The following is a 24,231-nucleotide window of genomic DNA, read 5'->3' on the forward strand; positions in this document are numbered from 1 at the left end:
ACAATGTTGCGTTTCAGATGTACAGTGAAGTGATTGTCATATATACTTTTTCAGATTCTTTTACATTATAGGTTATTACAAGACAGTGAGCAGAGTTCCCTGTGCCATACAGTAGGTCCTTGTTTTTTTATCTATCTTATATATAGTCGTGTGTATCTGCTAACCCCAAACTCCTAATTTATCCCTCGCTCCCCCACCTTTTCCTCTTTGGACATTTATTTCAAAAAGGGTTCATCATAGGACTCCTTTACATGGACTTGCCCTCCGGGATCTGAAATGCAGCCCAGCCCTGAGTGCTCTGAGCACGGGGACGGGACATGTGTTTGTTGGATGAACAATGGCCACACGAAACAAACTGTTGGTGAACAGTGCACTCTTCTCACTGAACCGTCTGGTCTACCCAGCCATTGGGAGGATGGCTGAGTAGCACCGAGATCAAGGTTCACTGACCCCCACTGGGCATTCACGACCTGCACACCATTTTCAGTGGCTTTTCACCCCCGAGACACCTATGAAAACACAAGTACTCCTGGGAGGACCCCATCCCAGCTCCTCACCTGTACCTACCTGGCCAGATGGCAGGCATCTGCCTGGGAGGAAGAGGCTGAATCCAGGTGGCAGACGGGGGGAGGACATCAGAGGAGATGTTGTCCACACCTGTTCCACGACGAGAAAATCCTCAGCCGGTCAGCAACCAGGTGATTTTCAAGAAATCGTTTTTCGAAACACCAGTAGGGTAAGAAGAGCTCCAGGTCAGATAGAAATGGGCTTGAGCAAAGTGGGAAAAATCAAGCGAAGAATGTTCACGTACAAAAGGGTGCCTCTAACCCACTTCCACCCCAGGGGATTCAAAGACGAGACCGATATTTTGAAAAATATAAAATTTTAATAAAGGCTACATCTCTTAATTACAATAATTATTGTACCAAGTAATTTTCCTTAAATGAACTCTTTATAATGCATAATTTACAGTACAAGTAGAACAAGATGCCATGGCAAAAGTCACCGAGTACAAGACTTGTAATAAAAAGGCATAAAATATATTTATACATAAACCCCTTTCAAAAAACAAGGGAAAGCTGGAGCCCTCAATATAGGGCGACACACGGCATGGACACCGTGCAGGTACAGGTACTGTACGGATTCAAGGTCAAGCACTAGAGATAGTGGATTAATACTCTTTTCCGTACAATATATACAGACGTATGGTACAAGGAACGATGGCAAAGAGAATGCACAGATTAAGTTAATGTAAAAACCCGAACGTCACGATGAAGGTGTCTGGAGGAAAGGTGCAGCTAGGTCTTCCCACAACTGTTCGCTTCTTTGCCGGGCAGGGCGCAAGGGGAGGGGGTAGTTTCCAGAATGGCTGGGGTCCAAAGACTACTTTTAAAAGACTCCCAAGGAGTTGTCATCTCAAGAAAAGCACGAGTCGAACCACATGGCTCCAGAAGGCCTCAGCCGTCGGGTGCTGGGCCCTGATGGGGAGCTCCAGGAAGTCACAGGGTGAACCTGGGGCCCCAGGGAGGCTCCCCCTCCTCCACAGTGAACCATCCTGTCCGACAGGAGGGCCCCCAAATCAAACCTCAAGACCTTTATGACAAAATAGAGCAGCGCTGGGGAAAAAAGATGCACCAATTTCTGTGTGTGTCAACGGCAGGACACCATTGTTTAAGAGTCTACGTTCACTTGGAGAAACGCACGGCACAGCTTAAATCCTCTTTCCGTGAAACAGAACCACGAAAACTTCCTCTCTCCCCCTTCCGTGTTTAAAGCAGCATATCCACAAACTGGGGGCGGGGGAGTCGACTGTCCAATAAATAGCAGGAAGGATTCCTGTCCAGGTGAGCTACACACAGTCTCTCCTAGCTGATGGATCTGGAGCCCTAGGAAGTCATAGGTTATGCACGGTGGTCTCTCCAATACCGTCAGCGTCTACAAGAGCCAGGAGCCGTCCTGTCCGAGGCCGGTGGCCCGAGCCAGACGCCGAGGCTCAGTCGATCCTCTCCACCTTCCCCAGGATCCGGCCCTCGTACGTGGGCAGCACCACCTCGTCGTCCCAGACCTCCTCAAACACGGCTCCACACGCGAACTCGTTGCTCGCTTTTTTGAAGTAATACCTTAAAAGGAAAACCCAACACGCGGCTTGGTAAAGCTGCATTTTCTACTGGGTTTGAGAGGAGAGTCTGTCAGCGCTGGGGGCGAAGGGGTCTGAGAATGCCGCTACCGCGGGCGGCAGGGAAGTCTCCGCCCGGGTGTCTGCTTCGTGCGGCTGGTGGGAGGGCAAAGCCAGGCAGGGACCCCGGAGGCGGCGGCGGCTGGGCACCCCCAGCTGCCAACAATGCAGAGGCCCAGCACCGTCGCCCGACACACACGGTGAGAGGTACCCTTTGCAGAGGACGGCTGCTTCTTTCTCCCCATTTTTGGGGGGAGGGGCGGGAGAGCGCAAGGCGTGCCTGGAGGGGTGGGTCCCTCAAAGAGACCCCCGACTCAGCCCCCCGACCCGGTAGGAGCCTGCGGAAGGCTGGCACCTCTCAGGCTCCCTGCCCTCCAGCGCCCAAGGGCCAGCCCTCCCGGCTGGTGTCGGGCACAGATCGGGCTGGCGGGGCCAGGACAGGCTGCTTCCCCTGTGGTCACCGCAGGAGGCGGGCAGCCCACTGCTTCCCGGGGTTGCAGCCACCGAGAACCCCGCTGCTCTCCCCTCTGCCCGGCCCCTTCCCTCCCCTCCTCCAGGGCAAACGCTAAAGGCCCCTATTCTGCCCGCTGATTAAAAAAGCTCCTTCCATCCCACCCCGGCTTCTTGCTTGAAGCCTGTTTAGCTGTAAGGACGCAAACGACCAGCCTGTCCCAGGAGAGTCATGTGTGAAAACTGCTGTCCCGCTCGGCCAGGCCCACCCGAGACCCTTCCCAGGACACGAAGCCAAGGCCTATCCCTCCCCGTCCCAGGCCAGGGAGACCCCTCAGACGCTATAAACTCGCCCCTGCAAGCTGTCATCTTCAGCCAATAAAAGCCACTCGTGGAGGGAGGGTCACGGTCCCCTGGGGGGAGGGTAATAGCTTCCCCCAAAAAAAAAAAAAGTAATTGTGTCTCAGGGTTACAGTGGTTTTCTGTTTTTGTCTTTTCTCCTTAAAAAGTTTTTTTCAATTCCCCTTGGTCAGAGCTAAATTTTTTTCCTCTTTAATGAAGGCCAGCCAAGTACTTTCATACGAGATAAGGCTAAACCCAGTGAAACAGCTGCATTTAGTCAAGGGTCTGGGTTTCTGGCGTTCCCGGCTGGGCTAAGGCATCGGGGTGACCGCCCAGCTCGAGGGGGTCAGCGGAGAAGACGCTCTGGCACGAGGAGGGCAGAGTCCCGGGGGGCCCGATGAGAGCTGGGGGAGGGGCGCCGTGCACAGGAGACCCTGGGCAGCGGGGGGAGTTCTTTCTAAATGAGAGGCTCCAATGCCTACGCCACCCCGGGCAGGCCTCGGGCCCAGCATGGGGGCTCTCCCGGCCCCTCTGAGCAGAGACACGCAGTGAGTGACCTTGTTCCTGACTGCGACCTCCTCCCCGGCCCTCCCCTGCGCCCCCAGACTTCAAAGGCACTGAGCTGCCCTCAGCTTCTCCTCCACTGCGACCTGCTTTGTGGCAAACTCTGCTTCCTTCTGCCATCTGGCACGTCTGCAGGGGCTGCTCTGAAGCTCTGCCACGTTGAGATTGCTCAGCGCAGCCCAGGTCCCCGCTCCCCGCCCCCATCCTCGCTGGGCTCCGGATGGCGGGCGGCGGAGAGGGGTGTGAGGAGAGTGTTGCAGTGCCACCCCGCCGGGAGGACGAGGCGCGGCGCCCGGTGCCCTCCCGACCAGCGGGCAAAGGGTCCAGCTCCGGCCCGGGGAGCCGGTGGAGCCGCCTAAGGCGGCTGGGAAGGGCCGCAGCCTGACCCAATCAGCAAGGAATGTGCCAGTCGCCCATGTGTGCGAGTCTGTGCATTAAAGGGGAGGCCGGGGCTTCAAAGCCAGGCTTGCTGAGTGTGCCTTAGAAAACACTCCGAGCCAGACGGGGCTCGAGTGGCTGCGTGTGGAGCCGTCCCTGCAGCCTCTGCTCAGCGCCCCTCGGCCCTGCTCCCCTGAAGGTCACCTGCGGTTCCAAAGTCCAGCCGAGCCAAAGCTGAGATCAAAATGAATCCCTGGGGGGCACACTTGTGTAATTAGTTTCACCTTGTGTCTGTTCAAGATAAAAAAAGAAGAGGAAGAAGGAGCCAGGCCCGTTCCCCAGTCCCCTGGTTCATTTCCAGAACTGTCTCTGCCCGGGCGTAAAAGGGAAAGATCTCAGCCCAGCTCCGGGCCCCGCTGTCGGTCACCTGCAGGGTCCCGGCCCTGAGCCATGTCCCTTCCCTGCAAACAGAGTCACTCTGGGCCACTGCCCAAATCAGCACCTCCCCTCCCCCCGCACCGGCCCCGGTGGAAGTGGCTGCTCTGGAAGGGCTGGGGTCACGGGCCCCGGGGGTGGGCTTGCTGGGGGTCCAGAGCCGGCACGCGCCCAGCAGGTGGTGAAGTGTGTTAGAGCTCTCCGTGCCATCCCTGCTCGGGGCAGCAGCAGGGGAGCACCTTCCGGGCCCGGGCTGTCTCCTCTCTAACCTCCTGCCTCTCCTGTCCCAGCCCTGCACACGGCACTCGGGACACAGCGGGATGGAACCCACGGGTTCCCTTGGGACGAAGGCTGCCGAGAAGGGGCAGGTAGGACTCTGGTCATCACCTGCCCCACGTCAAGGGGAAAGTGACCGAGAGACGCCCAGGGCCAGCGCCCGGCCCTTGAATCCCCTCCAGGGTCTGGCAGGCCAGGGTGGGCATCTGGACCGTGTAGAGGGGAGAGGACACCGGGAGGGAGGACGGGTTCCCATCCCGAGGCCCCAGCAGGAGGAGCGGCCAGCCCTGACCCCGCCCCCCCCCATGCCCACCCACAGGTCCTGCCCTTCCTCTGTTACAGGCAACCCTGTCCCACATGACTTGGGACACGGAGGCTGAGGGAAGAGGACGCCGCCACAGTGCAGGCAGTGGCCTCTGCCTGTCCCTGAGCCTTCGGTGAGGACGGCCTCTCCCAGACGTGCCAGGAGGGCAGCCTTTCAGCCTTCTCATCAGGCAGTCTCTCCGTCTGCCTGTTCCCTCCCTAGCTTTCCCCCGCACCCCTCGCCCCTTTCAGGCAGAGCCTCCACGAGACGGCCCCAGCCCAGCTCTCCTTCTGGCAAAGCCAGCCGACCCCTTGCTCCTAACCCTAACCCTCAGGCTCGTCCACCTGGTAAAAAGAGCCCACCCAGGTGCCCACAGAGCCCTCCCTGCCGCCGCTGCTGCCGTGTCATCTCGGGGAGGGGTGAGGGGACAGCGTCAGTGAGACAGAGCGAAGCATCGCGCAGCCCCTCCAGTGGCCCCTTCAGGTCTGGCCCGGCCAGGAAGCGACCCTGGCTCTTGGTTCTGAGCAAACCAAGTCCGGAGCAGAAAGAAGCCATGGGACGCTTACCTATAATTTCCCTTTTTGCTGAGCTGCTCTTTAAAGTGGCCCAGGGTCAGGCTCTGAGCCTTCAGCATCCTCCGGTACGGGATTTCCTCCCCGCAGAAGAAGTAGGTGACCACCAGCTCGCTGGCCTGGAGAGCGTGCACCCCTGCCAGCTTCTTTGGCTCTTTGTGACTGAAAATAAGATGGAAAAGCAACAAGTCCCACATTTGAAGGCAGCAAGCACGTGTGCACGTACGTGCACGTACACACCCGGGGGCGCTGTCTTCAGAGATAAAGTCGGGCTGCAGCTGTACACCACGAGGGTGCGGGTCCCGATTCACAGAGGCAGCCATCTCCGGTGGACACACGGTCCTCCCTCGGGTCATCTGTGTGGGGCAACCAGGAAGGGACCGTCTCCTTCCACCCAATGGGAGGACAGAGCAGTGTCCATCAGGGGGGCACCAATGGGGTGCTTGCCAAGGAAGATGAGAAAGAAGAAACCCACCCAGGGGCCACAGGGACACACCCAGGAGTGGCATGAGCCCGGAAAGCCAGAGCCCACTGGCGGGGGGTGGGGTCAGCCCTCAGTCATCTCAACTTCTGCGTTTTTGTGGAGTGGCTTAAAAAAAAAAAAAAAAAAAAAAAAAGATGCAGGCCCAGACAGCTGGTTAACTTAAGGTCCACCAGCTATTAACAGGGTGAAGGTCTTCTCAGTTCGAACACTGTTCATTGCTCACAATGAACAAGCTAACCAAAAAAACTTTAATGATTTAGGCCACTTTAGATCTCTGCAACCTAACGCTTTTTCAACGCACCACCCTGGAGTGAAACGAAGCCTGGCTTCCCTGCCCAGTTTACAAGAGTGTAGGTTTAGGACAGGAATCATGGGACCAGTGGGGAAGATGTGCTGCTCCCCCCGCAAAACAGCAAAGATGGTCCCCTCTCCGTCCCTGCAATGGTGGAGAGGCACCCTCCCGCTCAGTGTGACACAAAGATGGTTTTCCAACTCGCTAACTTTCTGGGCTAATGGGGACAACTTTTCCATCTGGGTTTGGGGTCCCTCTACCCGTCAGCTAAAGGCTTCCCGTCTGAGCTTGAGTCCAGGAACCCTGAGCCATCCACCACTTCAGGAGGGAACACTTGTGTACAAGTCATGATGCGTTTCTTGGTGCAGATGGGGTTTTTCGAGATCCTAATTTACGGCAACATCTGGGTTTACTGTTCCTTGTCGCTAATGTGAAAACGAAGGTGATTTTATAGACTAAAAAAAAGTTTTCAAAAACCACAGCCCCCGATAGAGAATTCCCTGAAAACTAAAGCCTCTGGGCGGATCTCAGCAACACCAGGTAAAGACACTCACTCTTCCGAAGCCAGGCTTGGGCTGGAGAAGGGCGTGGCTCCTGGCTGACCAGTGGCCGAGTGGTGCCTGTCCCTCTGCTGACTGGCCACGCAGCACCTGAGGACACCAAGGACTTAGACGGAAGCCTGCCGTCCCCGGGGCCAGTGGGAAGCAGTCAGAGAAGCGCTCTCCCCGGCCTCCGACTTCCATCCCCGCGGAGACCCAACCAAGGCCTTGTGTTGACGGCAGCTCCTGGAGACCTGGCAGAGCTGTGCTAAGCCCCCGGCAGCCCAGCACTGGGCGTTGCAGCCCAGGCAGAGGGCTGAAGCCTCTAGAAGCCCCATCGGCCACGGCTCCTCGTAAGCTCACCTCACCGTCGGGACCTTCCTAAGGGAACGGGAGCTGTGAGGGCTGCCTCCTCCCACGCCTCGCCAGGTCCCGGGTAGCCCTTCGGCTAGCTCAGGGGAGCCGTTCCTACAGGCCGGCAAGGGGACCCGCCACCGGCCGCCCCAGCCACTCACCGCTGCTTTGGGGGCTTGGACACCTCCGCCAGCCGGCGGCAGGCCTCCTCCAGCTGCGCCAGGGTGTTGGGTGGGGTCAGGGGAGGCACCGCAGGGTCCTGGGTGAACGGGTGGGCGCGGGGGGTGGCGCGGGGGTGCCCGCTGCTGCCCACCCACAGGTGGTGACGGCCGGCTGGGGACGCTCGGGCACACTCCAAGGGATAGGCCCGCTTGGTGCTTTGGGCACTGAACGGGCAAGGGCAAGAGAGAGCCGAGGGGAGACACGGGGTTAGGGGGCCGGAAAGCACGACTTCAAGAGAAATCACAGAGACAAGGGGAGAAAAGAAAACGCGACGGTAACACGGCTAGGCGCATGGCCCCAGCGCGGCACTCCTGCGGGCCGCCCAGTCGGACGCTCACGACTAGAAGGGCGGGAGCCGCCGGCCGTGGTCGCGCTCAGCGCAGAGGGCCCCCCACCCACACCCCGCCCCGGGCGGCGAGCCGGCCGTGTTCACCTGTGCGGCTTGGGCTTGCCCGGACGCTCGCTCTCCAGCACCCACTGCCATACGTCCTGTGCCCGGTCTCCCTCCTCCCCGGGCGGCTGCAGCGGCCCCGCTCCGCCGGGGGCCCCTCCTTCCCGGGCTGGCCCAGCCGGGCCTGGCTCCGAGCCTCTCCCGCTCCGTCGGGGTGGGACGGCGCCTCGGCCGCGGCCGCTGCGGGGAATGAGGAGCGCATCCATCCCTGGGACCCCGGCCGCCTCTACCTCCGCGGCCCCTCCAAGCCGGCGGGCAAGGGGCACCTGCTGCCCAGCCCCACGCCCCCGCCTGCCCCGCCGCCCTCCCTGCGGCCCAGCGCCTCCGCCCCCCGACCCTCCGACCACGGGACACCTACCCAGCCTGCGCGGCCGCTGCGGGCTCCGGCGCCCCGGGGTGGCTCTTGCACTTGGCGCAGCAGGGGTAGTCGGCGCCCCCGGGGGTGGGGACGGGGCAGGGGCAGCGCGCGCGCTGGGCGGCCTCGGCCTCCACCTCCTCCCGGGTCCGGGGGCCGGCATGGTGGTGGATGTAGTGGTGGTGGACGTGCTTCGTCGTCTGCCTGCTCACAAAGCCCCGGGCCCCGAGGAGGGGGCAGCCGGTTGCAGCGGCGGTGGGGGGGAGCAGCGGGCCCCCGGGGGGCGGGGGCGCACGGTGCTGCAGGAGGTGGTGGCGGCGATGCTGGTCCGGGGAGCGCGCGCGGGGGCTGTAGCGGCCCACGCCCGGGGACTGGCAGCCGGGGGTCTTGAGGACCCTGGACAGGTGGTCGTCCAGGATGGTCTGCGGGTCCTCCTCGTAGCTGCCCGATGGCAGGAGGGAGAGGGGGTGCTGGGTGGGCCCCGCCTCCCGGGCGCTCAGCGCCAGCTCGGAGCCCTCCTTCTCCTCGTCCTGGAAGGCAAGGTAGCGGTGGGGGGGGGCGCCGGGGTCAGCAGGAGGCCCCCCACCAACCTCGGGCAGGGGGCGGGGCGGCGCCCACCTCTCGGATCTGCTGCAGGCGCTCCTCCAGGCTGTGCCGCGTCTCCAGCTCCAGCTTCAGCTTCTCCAGCCGGGAGATGAGCTCGGCCGCGAAGGCAGCGGGCTCCACGGGGGTCATCTCCTTGGGCAGGCGGTGGGTTCTCTGCGGGGCGCGGGGAGGACACGGGGCGGACGCAGTCAGGGGGCTGCCCGGGCCTGGGGACGGCGCGTCCATGGCCGCGCGGAGAGCGGTCGGCGCGGGGCCCGAGCTGCTCGGCCGCTTTATGCGCCGCGGCCTCGGCCTCATGGAGAGCCATGGTCCCGGCAGCGCGTGCCGCAGGCAGGAGCAGTTGGTCGCACTGCGAGGGGCCCCGCTTGCCCTCCCTCTGGAGTACAACCAGCCCATCAGACGCTACTCTGAACTAGAAAATCTTCAAAGACTGTTGTCAAACATCAAAAAAAAAAAAAAAAAAAAGGCAGCTCTCTGCGATGGGGAGGGGAGAGAGCCCACCTCAAGGAATAAAAAGTAGAGCCTAAACAGAAAGGGAGCTGGAAATGTAAAAAATAAGATTGGAAGGGCGGTGGGCGGGGGGAGGAAAAAGGGAAAAAAGGGGGAGGGGGAAGAAAAGAGGAGTCACAGGGCCCAGATGAGACGCAGCGGTAACGTCTCTCCTGGCCGCACACTGTGCACGTTTGAGGCGGCGCTGTCTACGGCCGCCCTGGATGCCCTCGTGCTCCCCGCCCCTCCTCCCGCCTCTTTGCACAGAAAATGAAGCAAGCTGCTGCCGGCTATAGCAGAACTCTGCTGCACTCAGCTGCCTGAAGCGCATCTACCGAGGGAAAGGGCGCATCTCCAAACCGGGTATGGGATACAAACAGGCACGAGCACGCCGGCCACCGCCGCCAACAGAGAGGACCCCCGCGGCCGGCTTTCTGTCCCCCTGCCGTCGTCTGGTACCCGCAGCCCCCGCCCCTCATGGTTCTGCCCCCTACCCCTCGTTTGCCTCCTGCTTTGGCCCTTTTCTTTGGGAGGGGCGGGATGGGGGCAGCAGAGAGCCAGCCTGCAGAGGCTAGCATCTCCCCACCCGAGCCGCAGATGAGAAAACAATCGCACACCCCAGGACAGAATCACCTAATTCACAATCCTGGGGGGCCGTACAGCTTTCCTTGAACACACATACCTCTCCCCAGTGCCCCCACCAAGTCAGAAATATATATATATATATATATATATATATATATATATATATATATATACATACACACACATATATGAATACATCATCGATAGTGCTGTACGGGTGGGGGGGATGTTATTGAGGGGGGGATGCTGGAGGTCCCCAGAAAAGCAAACTTAGTAGGCTAATTTTACAAATTTAAGTCTTCCCTGGACTGTCTGAGGGGCTTCAGAGAGAAGCGGCAACAGTCCACACACTAACGCAACGTGGGATTAGCAACTCGACGTGTCCACTTCCGACGTGTGACAGCACCGACGGACAAATCGGATTCTCTGAAGCTGGCAGGAAGGACTCTAAGCAGAGACGCTGCTCTAAGCTGGCCACTCTCTTCCCCTCCCTAAGGAGCAGCTGGACCTCCGGGTACCACAAGAAGCACAGCTTCTGAGACGCAGATGGGGCAGCTCTCTATGTGCGGGGGCCACGGGCTGGCTGCCCCCCGGGACTTGGAAATCGTAGGGGAGGACCCAGAAAAGCCCTCCACACCACGCTGGCCTCTCATCTCAATCGCAGGAAGGAGCTGTTCACGGGATGCTCAGACACTTATTGGGAGTAGATTCAACAAGCAGGCACTAAGCCACGTGCTGGGGTTGGAAACAGACAAGAAGAGGGACAGCCGACCTCCAGGGCTTTGGAGGAGAAATGGCCGAGCACAGAGACGAATGGTGACTGAAACGACACAGCCACGCGGGCAACGCAAGGAGAACATCCCAGGATGCGACCCTCACTCAGGAGGCAGATCCCTCCAGCCTCATCCTCTCTCTCTTTCCTTCATTCAGTCGACCAGCAAGTGTTCAGTGAGGCACTGTTCTCGCCTCTGTGGTGGGATGGACTTAACGGGATAGCCCAACGCAAAGCTCCGGTTCCTCCCACCCTCTCACCCTTCGCTGCTTCGCTTCTTTCTCATGGAGTTTTCTTTTTTGAATCGAGGAAATGGAAAAGGCCGACTAGGGCATCGTGGGCGCCCCTGCTCTGGGTTACACCCCAGTGAACCGCAGATCGCCCCTTGCGTGGCCCTCCCCTGCCCTCCCTCCCCCCCAGGTCCCAGGCGCACCGGCCCCCAACCCCTCACTCTTCCTCCCAGAAAAGAGCTGCCGACCGACCGACCGTACTCACCGGGAAATGAGGTAGGCACACCTGGCCGTTGGCCTTCACGCTGCGATGCATTTCTCTCTGGAGCTGTTTCTTACTCCCCCCGAGGTAAGGAGGGATTCCATCTCTAAGGGAAAGGAAAGGGCAGAACCCACCGGCTCACGAGGAGGCCTTAGTGCACGGGCCGACTCATGCGCGCCCGCCTGAGACCCCGCCGACAGACGGGGCCGCACACCTCCTGGAGCTGGGAGCGCCCCCAGTCCCCGGGCGCTGTGGCCGTCCTTGCAGGGAAAGTCAGTCCAAGGCCCAACCGCCACATGTCCTGCCCCTCAAGCCTCTCTGCAAACGGCTCCCGCTCGGATGCAGGAGTATCAACCTGGGAAGAGCTCGTGTCTCAGAACTGCACCCACCGCAGAGTGAAGGTCCCCCTATTTTACAGGTGCCCCAAGCAGAAGACTAAGACCCCTTTGGTCCCTCCGACGGTCTGTTACCACGGCAACCAGGGACCAGACCCACAGAAGACTAAGCCAGGCGCCGGTGGAGGGTGTGCATTACCCTCCAGCAGTCAACCTCCCAGGCGTTCCCGAATGTCTCCTTTTTATCAGCCACCGGCAGGCATCTCTGGGCTCCTTCCTTCCCTCAGCTCCAAACCCTACTGCCCCCAACCAATGGATTCTCAGATCCGTGACCAACGTGGGCATAAAGAGAAAGCCCCTACTCCACGGTACTCTGTGCAATTCATCCAAATATCTGAGTACCTACTATGTGCCAGACCTTGTTCTAGGCTCCGGGCAAGAGAGCAGCGAAGGAAGGGGATAAAAATGCAGACGACTGCCCCGAGGAAGCTTGTGTTCTAACGGAGCGGAACAGGTAATAGGCAAAAATTAAAAAGCAACATCTATGGTAAGTTCGAAGATGGTAAAAGCACTGTGACGAAACACACTGCGGGAAATGGGGAGTGAGGACGGCTGGGGCGTGGAGCTGCATTTTGAACAGGAGGCGGTGGTCACTGAAATCCTCTCCACGGAGGTGATTCTGAGCAAAGACCAGAGGCCAGAAGGGCCCCTTAACGTTCTTCTTCACTATATTTTTAAAAAGCAAATGGAAGAAGTTTAAAAACAACTCTACCACCACCACCTCCACTCCAGCTAGTCTGCACTAAAAACAGGACCCGGAGTTGCTATGATTTTGTTTTAAACTTTTGTTCTTGAAAGCAGTCGGACGGTCAAGGTGTGATTATCTTCCCATTGCTGTTCCTTCCAGATGCCACTTATTGACAAAAGCCTCAGGGTTCACACATTTCCGCACTGAATCATCCTTCGAGGCTGTAAGTGTTGAAATTAGCTGCTTGGCTATTTCCCTTTCCCTGGTGTTTTGTTCATCAACGGGTGCTGGCTGACCAGCAGTGGGTGACAATCAGCTGTGCCTAAAAATGCCAGGAGCGGCCTGGGCCAACTGGTCGACCTCCGGCTCCTCTGCATGGCCGCAGATTCCGGAAGGCTGCTGACCTGGGCGGGAGAAAAGGGCTGCCGCCTCAGGGATGCAGTACAGATACAGATGAACTGACCTACGAGCCAAACCTCGGAAAAGAAGCACTTTATAAAGTCCGACCGTACCAAGGGTACAGGCGGGGAAGACAGGTCAACGTAAGGCAAGGACTGACGCGCGCGTATGAGTCCTGTGTCCCAGGGAAAGGCTGAGGGGGGTCAGACAGCAAGCGCTGTGGAAATGGTCAGCCCGTTGACCAGTGAGGTCAAGTCTCCTAGGCAGCCTCCTACTCACTAAGGCCTGGGACGGAACTGGGCCCATGAAGGTCAAGTAGGAGAAAAGGTTCTAAGTCTAAAATCTTCCTGAACCACGTGGAGCTTCGTTACAACTTCTCACCCCAGGATCACTCACAAGACGTGGGCCGGTCGCAAGCAGGCCTGGCTTGACCAGCAACTAAGGGTCATGCCCGCCGACTCCAACCCAAGGCTGCCGGCCCCCCATGGACTGAGTGATGTATAATCCAACTGCACCCTCACAAAACCCCTAAATCGCCACAGTTTATGGATGAGCAGAGATGCTCCAAAGCTCTCCTGGAATCAGCCGGTAGGTCAGATCCAGGCTTCTAATCCAAGCCACTGGTGGACTCCAGAACAGGCATCCTTAACTCAAACATGTACAGTCCAGGCCCAGCTGGAGAAGCCAAGCTTCCCAATGGTCTGAATGCGGGGGACACCACTTCCTACGCCCTACGGGGTCACCTGGCATTCTGAAGGGGTGAATGGGGGGTTTGGGGAACATCCTGAAAGTCCTGCTGACCACTTAGTGCTCGCTGGCTATGGGGCATGCCGGCCCCCCATCTCCCACCTAAAATCCCTTGTGGGGTGTGGGTAACGGCAGGGGACCAAGAGACTGGGTCTCACGATGGCCTGAGCAACAACTTCTGCTGCCCCAGGGCTGCAAGACAAGGTCCACGTTCCAACCAGCAACTCTTCCAGGGCCGTAATAAGAGGATGGCTCTGCTCCAGGCCTCTTCCAGGCAATCCTGGGGGTGGGAGTCAAGCACCCCGTGGATCCCACCGTGACACACACGGGGCTGCACGAGTCCCAGGAGGCCCCCGCCTGTCCCCTCCAAGACTCTGACCTTGAGTGTCCCCCAGAAGCCTTTGCTCCTCCCCCTTGCCTCCCAAGATGAAACGAGCGGTAAGGCTTTCACACCTCTCTCTCCTTCTCTGTATAAAGCAGGAGAAAGAAAAGTGAACTGGGGGAGGCAGAGGGAGCAGGTCCCTGGCCACTTGAAGGCAAGAGGAACAAATGCGTTTTTAAACCACTCCTCCAACCAAGAACGTGCCCACCACAGCCAGGGCAGGTCAAGGGTCCAGCTGTAGGCAAGGAAACGTGAGACCAGCACAGAAAAGGGAGACCGACTCGCAAAGGCTCAGAGGCTCAACAGGCACCTTCAAGGAAGTGTGCCTTTAATCCCACCCCCACCCCGACCCCCCAGCCAAGAATCTTCTTCCAACACAGCCCCTCATTCCAGAAAGGGGCCTCTCTTCTTTGTATCCAGGCTCTGAAAGCCTGTGATCAGTTTCCTGGCTTCTCAGGACCATGAGCTGACCCATGTCTGCGTCTCGGTCCCCGGACGGCCTCCTTTAATTATAAACATTTTAGTTAACGCGCCCGCTGCTGGGCCCAGCTGTTTCTGGGGAGCGCTGGTTTCGAAGTGTGGACTCCACTTAGTTGCCATTTAAGCTGAGCCAATTAGTTTAGCCTTTTGACTCGGCCGTGCGCGGCCTAACCTGAATGTCGCTTTCCGGTGGCTTTGAAATAGCGGGCTCACGTGCACACGCGTCCACTCGCATTTTCGTTTGGCCACCACTCCGAAGGCGGCCTCTGGTCACAGCCAACATCAAAAGGCCGGTTTGTAAGATAAGGCACTATTTGAAGTTCACTCAGATGCTTTCCCCGGGGTCCAAAGTAAACCCATAAGTAAGATATAAGGAAATAAAAATAAATATTATAAAATAACCTGGGCCACCCTCTGTGTGAAAGGCGACAAGAAGGTCTCGGGCTGATTCTGTGACACCCTGAGCAGAAGCACCCTCCAATCGCGCGGATGCCGATTTCAGGAGCAGTTCTGCGCAGAGAGAGGTGTCTGCCACCTCCATGCTGTCCTCCTAGCTTTCACTTCCTAACGGAGGCCACACCTGGGCGCCAGGAACCTGCTCCTTCTGATGTTTCTAGCGTGCCCCCCGCTCCCGCCACTGCAATCCTCCTACAGCCCCCCGCAGTCCTTTTGCCCAAGGGCTGGGGTTGAGGACTTGGCTGGGAGTCTAACTTTCCAAACAATAAAAACTAAAAAAGCCGTTTCTTCTGACAATGTAGGTTTCAGAGCAACGGGCTCGTGAGAGGGCCTGCTCAGAGGCCTTGTACGAAGACTCAACTCCCCAGCCATCTGAGACGGGGCTTTCTGCATGGCGGGGAACCAGAAGTCGGCAGCGGGCCCTGGACTCGCCAAGGACAAGGCCCCTCGGCCCAGCTTCTCCCGGGCCTCGTGCAAAGGCCCTGGGACTTCACTGCTTCCCTGGCAAGTGAGACGACTGCTTGTGTCCGATGAACTCCACCTTCTGGAGTCTACTGAAGGCGTCCCGTGACCCCCGCGCCTCCCGCCCCCCGCCCAGCTGTGCCCCTTCCCCAGCCCCCAGCAGGGCAGCCAGCCCCGCCCCCCGGCCTCTGTGCACACGAGAAACGGCCAGGGCTCCTTTCATGCCTTACGGGGCGCTCCTATTCACTAGTGCCAGGAGGTTTCAAAGGGGCCTGCTGCCCTCTCGTCCTGCTAAGCTTCCCCGACTCGGTTCAGCTCCGCGTCCCCCTCGCACTCCATCGCTCGCTCGGGCTCTGCTCTGTGCCGGGCCCCAAACTGGCCCGGCCGAAGAGGGCTCTAATCCCGGCCCAGGACCCCGGGGGACCTGCCCGACGGGCCAGCCAGCCAGAAAGCACCTCGCCCGGCCCGGCTTTCAGTGCCTGCCAAGCCTGCGGGCCCGCTTGCGCACCATCGGAATGGCTCTTGTGCCGAGACCCCTTTCCCACGCTGATGGGAAACGTGGGCCCGGTGGCACCAACATGCCCACGTGGGGTGTGGCTGCGCCGGCTGCATCCAATAAGCTGCCCTAGAGGCTGGGAGGAGGACCAGAGGCCCCCCAGCGCTGACATCAGAAGACGGGCTCCAGCACACAAGCCCCAGGTCCCCAGGGACCCTCCCTTGCCCCTTGGGGTCCTGGTTTTCTCATCCCCAGCCCGAGAGAGCTGCGCCGAGGGAAGGGCTGGCCACGCCCTGAGGTTCTGCCACCTGGGACCCGGGGGCACCTGCTGTGCCCCGGAGAAAAAGCTGCCGAACGAGGGATTTGCCCTCTGTCTCGATTACCAACACGGACCCTCCTGGCCCACACGCTGACCCTTGCCGCCCAGGACAGCTAGCTTCTCTGATCCCGGAACGCGGCTTCCCCGGGTGGTGAGGGCCTTAAGCCCACGATCGCTCTAGCTAAAGGCGGGAAGGGCGGGCAAGGGCTCTAAAGTCATCGCTCGGTAGAACTGGGGGTTTTTCTTCCGGGCATAAAAGGGGGTTAAAAAAAAGAGAGGAGAAAGCATTACTTACTCCTCCCTCCCCCTCCCCCTTAAAAAAGAAAGCTGTGTGGTCACTAATAAATAAAAACAAAAGAGACTCAAGGTAGCTCAAAGGTCTCATTATCAACTACGGGGCCTCACGTTCACGTGGGGCCGGAGGGAGCAGGCCAAGGGCAGGGGCCTGTCTGGCCCGGATCTGAGCTCTGTCTGTGACGGGAGTAGTTACGGGAGCGCTGGGCGTTCCCCCCTCCTCTGTAAAAGTCACAAGCGTCGGCCAACCTTTCCGACTGGGTCCTGCGGGGCTCACCCGGGTATGGGGACTACACCCGAGTTATCTCATCCTGAACCCAGAATCGCACGTCCGTGACGGGGAGTCGGAGGCCAGCCAAAAATAACCTCGCAGAAAACTCAACAGAAGCCTCCTCGCCTAAAGGAAACTACATCTGGTGAAGGAGGGTCGCGCGATGCCCTCGTTCAAGTCCAGTTCATTCTTATTTTACACGTGACGCTGACTACCTCATCATCCAGACACTAGTTCAAAGCTAGAGGAATGGTGCTGCTGGAGACAAGCGCACGAGCGAAAAAACGACAGCAGGCAGAAGGGCAGAGAGAAGAAAGGAAAACCGCCGTAAAAAGGGGGTGAGGCACCAATATCTCCAGGGGCAGAAAGCCTTACACAATTTTGAATTCTGTGAGATGATATTACAACGGAGAATGAAAACAGACCTTGGGATTAATTATTTGAATCAAGAAACAAATTATGCCTTGCCTGATACTATTGGATAAACACAGAGCGAAAGCACGTTGCTTTAAGGAATACGTCTGCCTGATACTATTGGATAAACACAGAGCAAAAGCACGTTGCTTTAAGGAATACGTCCGCCAAAGGATAATATTTTTCAAGTACAGTAACTTAGAGTTCAGTCGATATGGAAAACTGACCTCTGTGGAAGCCCTCATTCCTTCACTTTGGATGAAAAGTGTGTTCCCTCCCTCCATTTTCACTCCTGCCAAAGGGCTATTCTCTTATTAAACTGGAACTTTTCACCTTAAACATCTCCCTCCTTTTACTAACAGGGGAATCTGAGGTAACACAATAAAAGCCACCAGGAAAATCAACAGTCAAGTCCCAAACCAACCCGTCAACTTTCCTTTCAACTGGTTCCACACCGCAGGCCAAGCAACAGATCACTGGCCAATGGAAACCAGATCATTTCAAACAAACTGGAAGAAGAGCCGGTCCCGTTTTGGGAAGCAAGCTAGAAGGAACAAACTCGACACAAGCGTGCCAGAACTTACAATGGCTCCACGGGCCTGCCTTGCAAAACGGTTCCCCTAGCAGAAGATCCTCCTCCAAAATGTTTGTAGAAAAGCCTCCAAAGACCACTTTTAGAACGGTGGTTCTCAACTGGATGCTGGGAGACGTGCCCTGGGGAGTCTCGCCCAAGCCCAGGCCCTACCTCCTCCGAGCCTCCTGAGTCAGAATCTCCAAAGTTGGCAGGAGACGGGGACGCCTGGTCCACCTCCCCACTCCACTCCCACCCACCTGAGACTCACAGAGGATCACTGTTCTCCATCCACAGAGGTCACCACTGCGTGACCTCAAATGACCTCCAACTCAAAGCATGACCCTGCCCCATGGCCTGCTGACCACATCAGACCACCCTGATGGCTTGGATTGCATCCAGAAATGCCAGCCGTCCATGTGCAAAAGAGCTGAGGTCAGAAACTGCTTTGGAGAAAACCCCCAGTTAGGGGCAGAGCCCCAGCTGCAGAGGGAAGACGCCCGCCGACACCTGATGAGCTGAGCGACGGCCGCTTGAGCACATCCGTGAGCGAGCCTGGCACGCAGTGTCCTGGAGGGAACCCTGGCTTTCTGACCCCACCTTCACTGAGCCCCCAGACACATAACCTTCCCAGGCCACCCCACCTCCCCACCTGCTGGCTCTGCAGAGGGACACCTGGATTCAAGACCCTCTTCTGCCCACCGGGAAGGCAGGCGAAATGATAACTGGAAGAGGGTCTTTTAAACTCAGGGAATCTGTGGATATTCACCTTAACCTCCTACCTTAGTTTGGCTTTCTTCTGTGAAGGTACCATTCAACCCCCTTCCAAGAGTCTAAGCTTCACTCCACCCAGGCGACCACGGGAGCCTCCTGAGCCAGACCAGGCCCACCCCTGGGGCATACTCCCCTCCCATCCAACAAACGTCCACGCGGACACAGGTGGGATTGGCAAAGCCGGGTGAGGACCCTGCCCCATGGCCTGGCGGGTCACACCACCAGCCGCGTACGTGGTGGGGAAACCAGAATATACTTACACGCTACTGTCCGTCATGGACATGGAATCGTCGGTCAGCGCATCACTGGATATCTCGCTGTCGTTGGCGCTGGTGGCTGGCGCGAAGATGCAGCCGGAACCCACGTGGTACGGATTCACCGGATCACTCCTCCTGAAGGACCACAGCACAGCATCACCGACTCTCACCCAAAACCCAGGGAACCGGGGGGCCCCAGGACAATCCCACAACGTGCTCCAGGCCAGCCTGCTGCCCAGGGCTGGGTGCTCCTCTGGGCAGAAAGCAGGGGCCACAAAGGGGCCTGCTGAGCCGCAGCTCTGCCAGGGGACAGGGGACCCCAGGGGCTCTTACAGAGTTCTCGAGAGACACCTGGAGGGAGGACCCTGCTCTTAGAGGGGAGGCTAGGGAATGACCGACGGGATGGAGTGTCCTCTCTCCCTGCGCCCACCCCCAGGCCTGTACGGGGAAGGAGACAAGAGGACAGCGAAACTTCCACACTCCCCCGCCGGGCTCTGTTAGCGGAGATCTGAGAGGCAAACAACTAGCGGCTGGGCCTGGCGAGTGGACAGACGGACAGATAGGCAAGTTCAGGATGCGGTCTGGGGCTTCCGTCCTGCACCGAGCTGGGCCTCGGCCCACAGCCAGGCTGCCCCCCCAGGGCCGCCGAGGGCCTCCGGACGCAGAGGAGCAGCACAGCGGTTTCCAAGGAAGGTCCAGGCGCTGCTCCGGTGCCTCTGCCCCTGTTCTGCCCCACCGACCTCCTCCCAGAAACACCAGTGTGCCGGCCCAGCTGGGCTGCATTCCTCTTGTGTCACCTGCTGTGTCTCCGCGAGGGCCTCAGTGCGGCCGGGAAGGGAGAGGCAGAACCCGCCATGGTCGGTGGGCTGCAGGAAGGGCCCTCGTCTGCAGAGACCCAGGCCCGCTCTGCCGGGGCCACCGAGTCCAAGTAAGGGAACTTACTCCATCAGGCCGCAGCCGCCAGTCTGTAAAGATGGCCTTGGGGTTGGCGGATGAAAGGGGCCCCTGAAAGGTGACGGCACCTCCTGCCCGTGCTCACCGAGCCCCAACCCTTTCGTGAGGTGCACAGCCCCGGTCTCTGGTCCCCTGGCACCTGTGGCTTGGCAGGCAGGTCCCCGTGACGGGGTTTGGGCAGGGGTACCAGAAAGAAGGCATGACGGCGCCCCTGACACACGCCACCTCCTCCGGCCCTCACTGCCCCTGGGCGAGGAGCGCGTGTGCCCGTTTGACAGATGTGCCCGGGTGGCCCCGCAAGCACAGCAGCCCTGGATGTCAGAGCTGGAAGCAGCGGTTGTGGGATGGATTCGTGCGGCTCCCATTCAGCCTCTCTCTCTGCCCCTGTTCAGAGACCAGCCTCGACGTTTCAAAAAGCTCTCGCATAAGAGGCAGGATGAGTGACCTACCTGGAAGAGGAAGTCCTGGCCCTGCAGTGTCGGAGGGGGCGGGCCGGGAGGCCGGGTGGCTCCCCGGGACGGTGGGAGCAGATGTGAGGACCAGGGATGGGAGAAGCGGTGGACAGTCCTCCCCAGCCTGGGGCAGGAGGGCATCAAGCTGGCTGGGTGAGGGGGAGCCGGAGGCTTCCCCAGCGGCACGAGGGGTCTGGGGGGGCCACCAGGCTGCACTGAAGTGGCCATGGGGCAGGCAGGCAGCCGCTGCACAGTTTGGCGGGAGGGAGGGCAGCGGGGCTGGAAAAGGTGGGAGAACAGCTCGGTTGCTGTCCTCAGGGGGCCTATCCTCTAGCTGCAGTGACAAAACAAACAAGAGTGACACTAATTATCCAGCCCAACCCCACCGCCCCGAGATGTTAATGAAGCCCGAGGGCCACCAGGACTTAGGGCTCGCTGTGGGCAGGGCCTGGTTTACTCCCTGCTGCACCCTCCCCTGGCCCACAGCAGGGGCTCGAGGACTGTCTGTTGCCCGATCGTCTTCACGACCCCCCAGGGAGGTAACGGGCCCCAAGCAGGGGCCAAAAGTCTTGTCGGAGGCCACCCGCTGGAGGCCCGGCCGCGTGGAACCCACCTCCGGTCACCTGGAGGAGGTGACGGCAGCAGGGACCCCGAGGCTGTTGGTCTGAGCTAGGCCGGAACGTCAAGCCAGATTCCAGGAATGTGGCGTGGTGGAGAAGTGACCAGAAAGTGCAAACGAGGAACATGGCGCTTGAACCCATTGACCGCCACGGCCCAGCAACCTTGACCTGTCACCTGGACACTCTGGTCATTGAATACCACGGGCCAGCGACCTTGACCTTGTCACCTGGATACTCTGCTCTCTCCCACCCCGCTCCGCCCCCAGGATTTTCTACGATGATGCAATGAGGCTGGTGAGATCTTCCATGACGTAGAACTGGTCCCCACGTCCTCAGTGTGGGATCTCCAGACACCAGGGCAAGAGAGAGAGGAGGGTGGTGAGAACCAAGGAGAGGCAGTTGGTCTTTCTGGAGAAGAGACGAGATGAGGGATGATTTAGTGAGAACAGTCTCCTAGCCGATAAGGAGGAGGGTGGCTCTGGTGGTATTGCCACTGAAGGTGGGACAAGAGGAAACGGCGTACAAGCCAGAAAGAAGAAATCACTTCTCCACGGCCAGGGCAGCCCCAAGGGGCGGGTGAGCGCAGGTCACGGGGTCGCCCAAGGCCTTAAAATGGCCCAAAGCCCCCAGCTGCCTCAGTGGGCCGCTGCCTCCAAGCAGGATGGAGAAGCTGATGGACTTCAGGAATCAAGTAACAGAAATCAAGAGGCCGCGGGCTGGTGCCGGCCTGGCTCCCGGCCAGCTGGGTGACCCCAGGTGTCACAACCTCCGTGGACACAGGGCTCCACTAAAACAGCGTGCAGTTCAAACACGGCCACCTGCACGGGGTCCGTATGTTCTCCGAAAGGCCCAGCGAGGGCACTGTTTACGGGGTTGGCATAGGAACGCTCCAAAACACCACCCGCCAACAAAAACAAGACTTCTTGGGTGACACTGATCATGACAATTACATGTCATCAGTGCGTTTCCATGGTGAAGGCCTGTCCCGTGTATGCGACTACAAGCTCCACGAGGGCAGGGACAGGTCTGTCTTCCCCATCTGGGTCTCCCCAGCTGCAGGTAGCGTGGGGCTCGTGGCAGAAGCTCAAAGCTTTTTCCACTCAGGACCAAGTAGGCTGCTGAGGGGTGTTTTCGCCTAAGAGGCGTAGCATGGAGATCAAAAGAGCCAATATGGCCTTAAACCGCCTTCACACACTCTTTCCATCCCTTCAGGGTTGCTATCTTCGTGGTATTAACACATTAACAGTGCCCCAAGTATGAGGGTTGTAACTCAGCCTCTGCAGGGAGAAAATGACGCAACAGAAACCCCTCCCTCCCCAACAGAAAAAGGCACCTCGCTCATATCCCAAGTGTGGACAGAATTCTGTGCTCCCAGTCAGACACACGGGTCCCAAAATAAACTCGTCTCCCTCCCTTCCAAAATAGAGGGCTACTGTGTGACCGGTAATTAAAAATGGAATATACTGCTCTTAGCTCAGCTGCCTGCAATAAAGTATTGGGATTTTCCTACCATCATAACAGGACAAGGCAGACGAAGGTGGCAGCCTGTGGGGAGAGACAGAGACTCAATTTTTTAAGAACTCAGAACTTTGTCAAAATCATCACGTAATTTCAAGAAACTGAATTAGAGCTGCTTTCTTGTGATCGCTTTAAAAAAAAAAAAAAAAAAAGAAGAAGGGAAGAAACTCAACCACACTACAGTAATTGTACCCAGATGCTCTGAGTATTTCTTCAGGACTGTTGTGCTCCCAGTTGCTGCAAGGGTTTTAAATTCCTCTGGAGAGTAAAGGCCTATGTACAGATTTTGCACTGGGCATCCATCCACAGACCTGGTTTGCAATTTCAATATGCAAAGGGCTTTCAGCTGTCAGGTAGCAGAGGCTCCTGGGACCTTAAGGGAAGGGAAATGTGGGCTCCTCCTCTGCCCCCCACCACCATTCTTATCTCTTATCTCACTGAGATGCTGCAGGCCCCCGCCTGCTCCCCAGACACCAGGGCAAAGCCCATACAGAGAGCACAATAGACGTGACCTTTGGGACCCCTTTCTGGGTCCCCTCTCACAACAATGCAACTTAAAAAGTATTGGCTTCTAAGGCTGTGTGCTCTTCTTTTCAAAAGCCCTCTGACAGGGGCTTCCCTGGTGGTGCAGTGGTCAAGAGTCCGCCTGCCGATGCAGGGGACACGGGTTCGTGCTCCGGTCCGGGAAGATCCCACATGCCGCGGAGCGGCTGGGCCCGTGAGCCATGGCCGCTGAGCCCGCACGTCCGGAGCCTGTGCTCCGCAACGGGAAAGGCCACAGCAGTGAGAGGCCCGCGTACCGCAAAAAAAAATTAAAAAAAAAAAAAAGCCCTCTGCCTGGAGCGAGAGAGGCCAGGCACGCAGATGGCATCAGGCAACACCCTTCTGAGAGCAGGCAAACTTCGACAAGCGACAAGCGTGTCCCAGCAAAGCGCCCTCCTCAGAGCCTGCATCCGCTCGCTGTGGCCCGCTGCTTCCAGCACAGCTTTCCTCTTGCGTCATTTTCTTTGATGATGGAGGCCAAGCTCGATTCCAGTGGCTTCGCATAAGCCGGCCCCATCAGCGAGCGCTCTGGGGTGACAGGAAGTGCTGGGAGCCGGCAGAGGGCCACCTGCTGGGGCCCCCTGACTTTACGTGAGGCCAGAGCAGACGGTCCAGTGAGAGACAGGTGAGACCGCCCAGGGAAGGACAAGGAGAGCATCCCGACCCCGGCTCCGAACTCCACAGCCCCTCTGCACACGCCTCCATGCTCCAGGTGTTGTGTGTGTCTGTGTGTAGTCTGTGTATGTGTGTGTAGTCTGTGTCTGTAGTCTCTCTGTGTGTGTAGTTTGTATGTATGTGTGTGTGTAGTCTGTGTGTGTGTCTATGACTGTGTGTGTCTGTGTGTATGTGTGTGTAGTCTGTGTGTGCAGTCTGTGTCTGCCTGTGTATAGTCTCTCTGTGTGTGTAGCCTGTGTCGGTGTGTCTGTGTGTGTAATCTGTGTGTAGTCTGTATGTATGTGTGTGTAGTCTGTGTGTGTGTAGTTTGTATGTACGTGTGTAGTCTGTGTGTGTGTGTGTGTCTATGCCTGTGTGCCTATGCCTGTGTGTGTCCCCGTGTGTGTGTTGTATGTGTGTGTGTCTGGGTATAGTCTGTGTGTGTAGTCTGTGTGTATAGTCTCTGTGTGTGTCTGTGTGTAGCCTGTGTGTGTGTGTCTGTGTGTGTCTGTGTGTAGTCTGTGTGTGTCCCCGTGTGTGTTGTCTGTGTGTGTTGTCTGTGTGTGTAGTCTGTGTGTGTGTCTGTAGTCTCTGTGTGTGTGTAGTCTCTGTGTGCGTCCGTGTGTAGCCTGTGTGTGTGTGTTGTCTGTGTGTGTCTGTGTGTGTCTGTGTGTAGCCTGTGTGTGTGTTGTCTGTGTGTGTCTGTGTATAGTCTGTGTGTGTGTGTCTCTGTGTGTGTGTGTAGTCTGTGTGTGTCTGTGTGTAGTCTGTGTGTCTGTGTGTTGTCTGTGTGTGTCCCCGTGTGTGTGTTGTCTGTGTGTGTAGTCTGTGTGTGCGTCTGTAGTCTGTGTGTGTGTGTGTATAGTCTCTGTGTGCGTCCGTGTGTAGCCTGTGTGTGTGTGTTGTCTGTGTGTCTGTGTGTGTCTGTGTGTAGCCTGTGTGTGTGT

General features: G+C 58.3%; 1 protein-coding gene across 6 annotated transcripts in view; it reads right to left on the reverse strand.

Moving 5' to 3' along the window:
• Window positions 1-898: 898 nt before the first annotated feature.
• Window positions 899-24,231, reverse strand: part of AXIN2 (axin 2) — a 29,831-nt gene continuing 6,498 nt past the window's right edge. For 5 of the 6 annotated variants that reach the window (XM_029211923.1, XM_029211926.1, XM_029211922.1 and 2 more), the window contains exons 3-11: window positions 18,547-18,678; window positions 11,142-11,244; window positions 8,813-8,953; window positions 8,198-8,724; window positions 7,822-8,019; window positions 7,328-7,552; window positions 6,828-6,923; window positions 5,492-5,659; window positions 899-2,120 (exon numbers count right to left, since the gene is read on the reverse strand). In XM_029211923.1, the coding sequence (XP_029067756.1) occupies window positions 1,994-2,120; window positions 5,492-5,659; window positions 6,828-6,923; window positions 7,328-7,552; window positions 7,822-8,019; window positions 8,198-8,724; window positions 8,813-8,953; window positions 11,142-11,244; window positions 18,547-18,678 (1,717 nt within the window). In that variant the 3' untranslated portion in view covers window positions 899-1,993. Of the gene's footprint in view, window positions 2,121-2,173; window positions 4,202-5,491; window positions 5,660-6,827; window positions 6,924-7,327; window positions 7,553-7,821; window positions 8,020-8,197; window positions 8,725-8,812; window positions 8,954-11,141; window positions 11,245-18,546; window positions 18,679-24,231 lie in introns of those variants that run through there. The other variant, XM_029211928.1, reaches the window with a different exon arrangement.

This window comes from Monodon monoceros, unplaced genomic scaffold (genome assembly GCF_005190385.1).
Source record: "Monodon monoceros isolate NGI ecotype Baffin Bay Population unplaced genomic scaffold, NGI_Narwhal_1 Super_Scaffold_9, whole genome shotgun sequence".
In the NCBI taxonomy this organism is placed as follows: Eukaryota; Metazoa; Chordata; class Mammalia; order Artiodactyla; family Monodontidae; genus Monodon; species Monodon monoceros.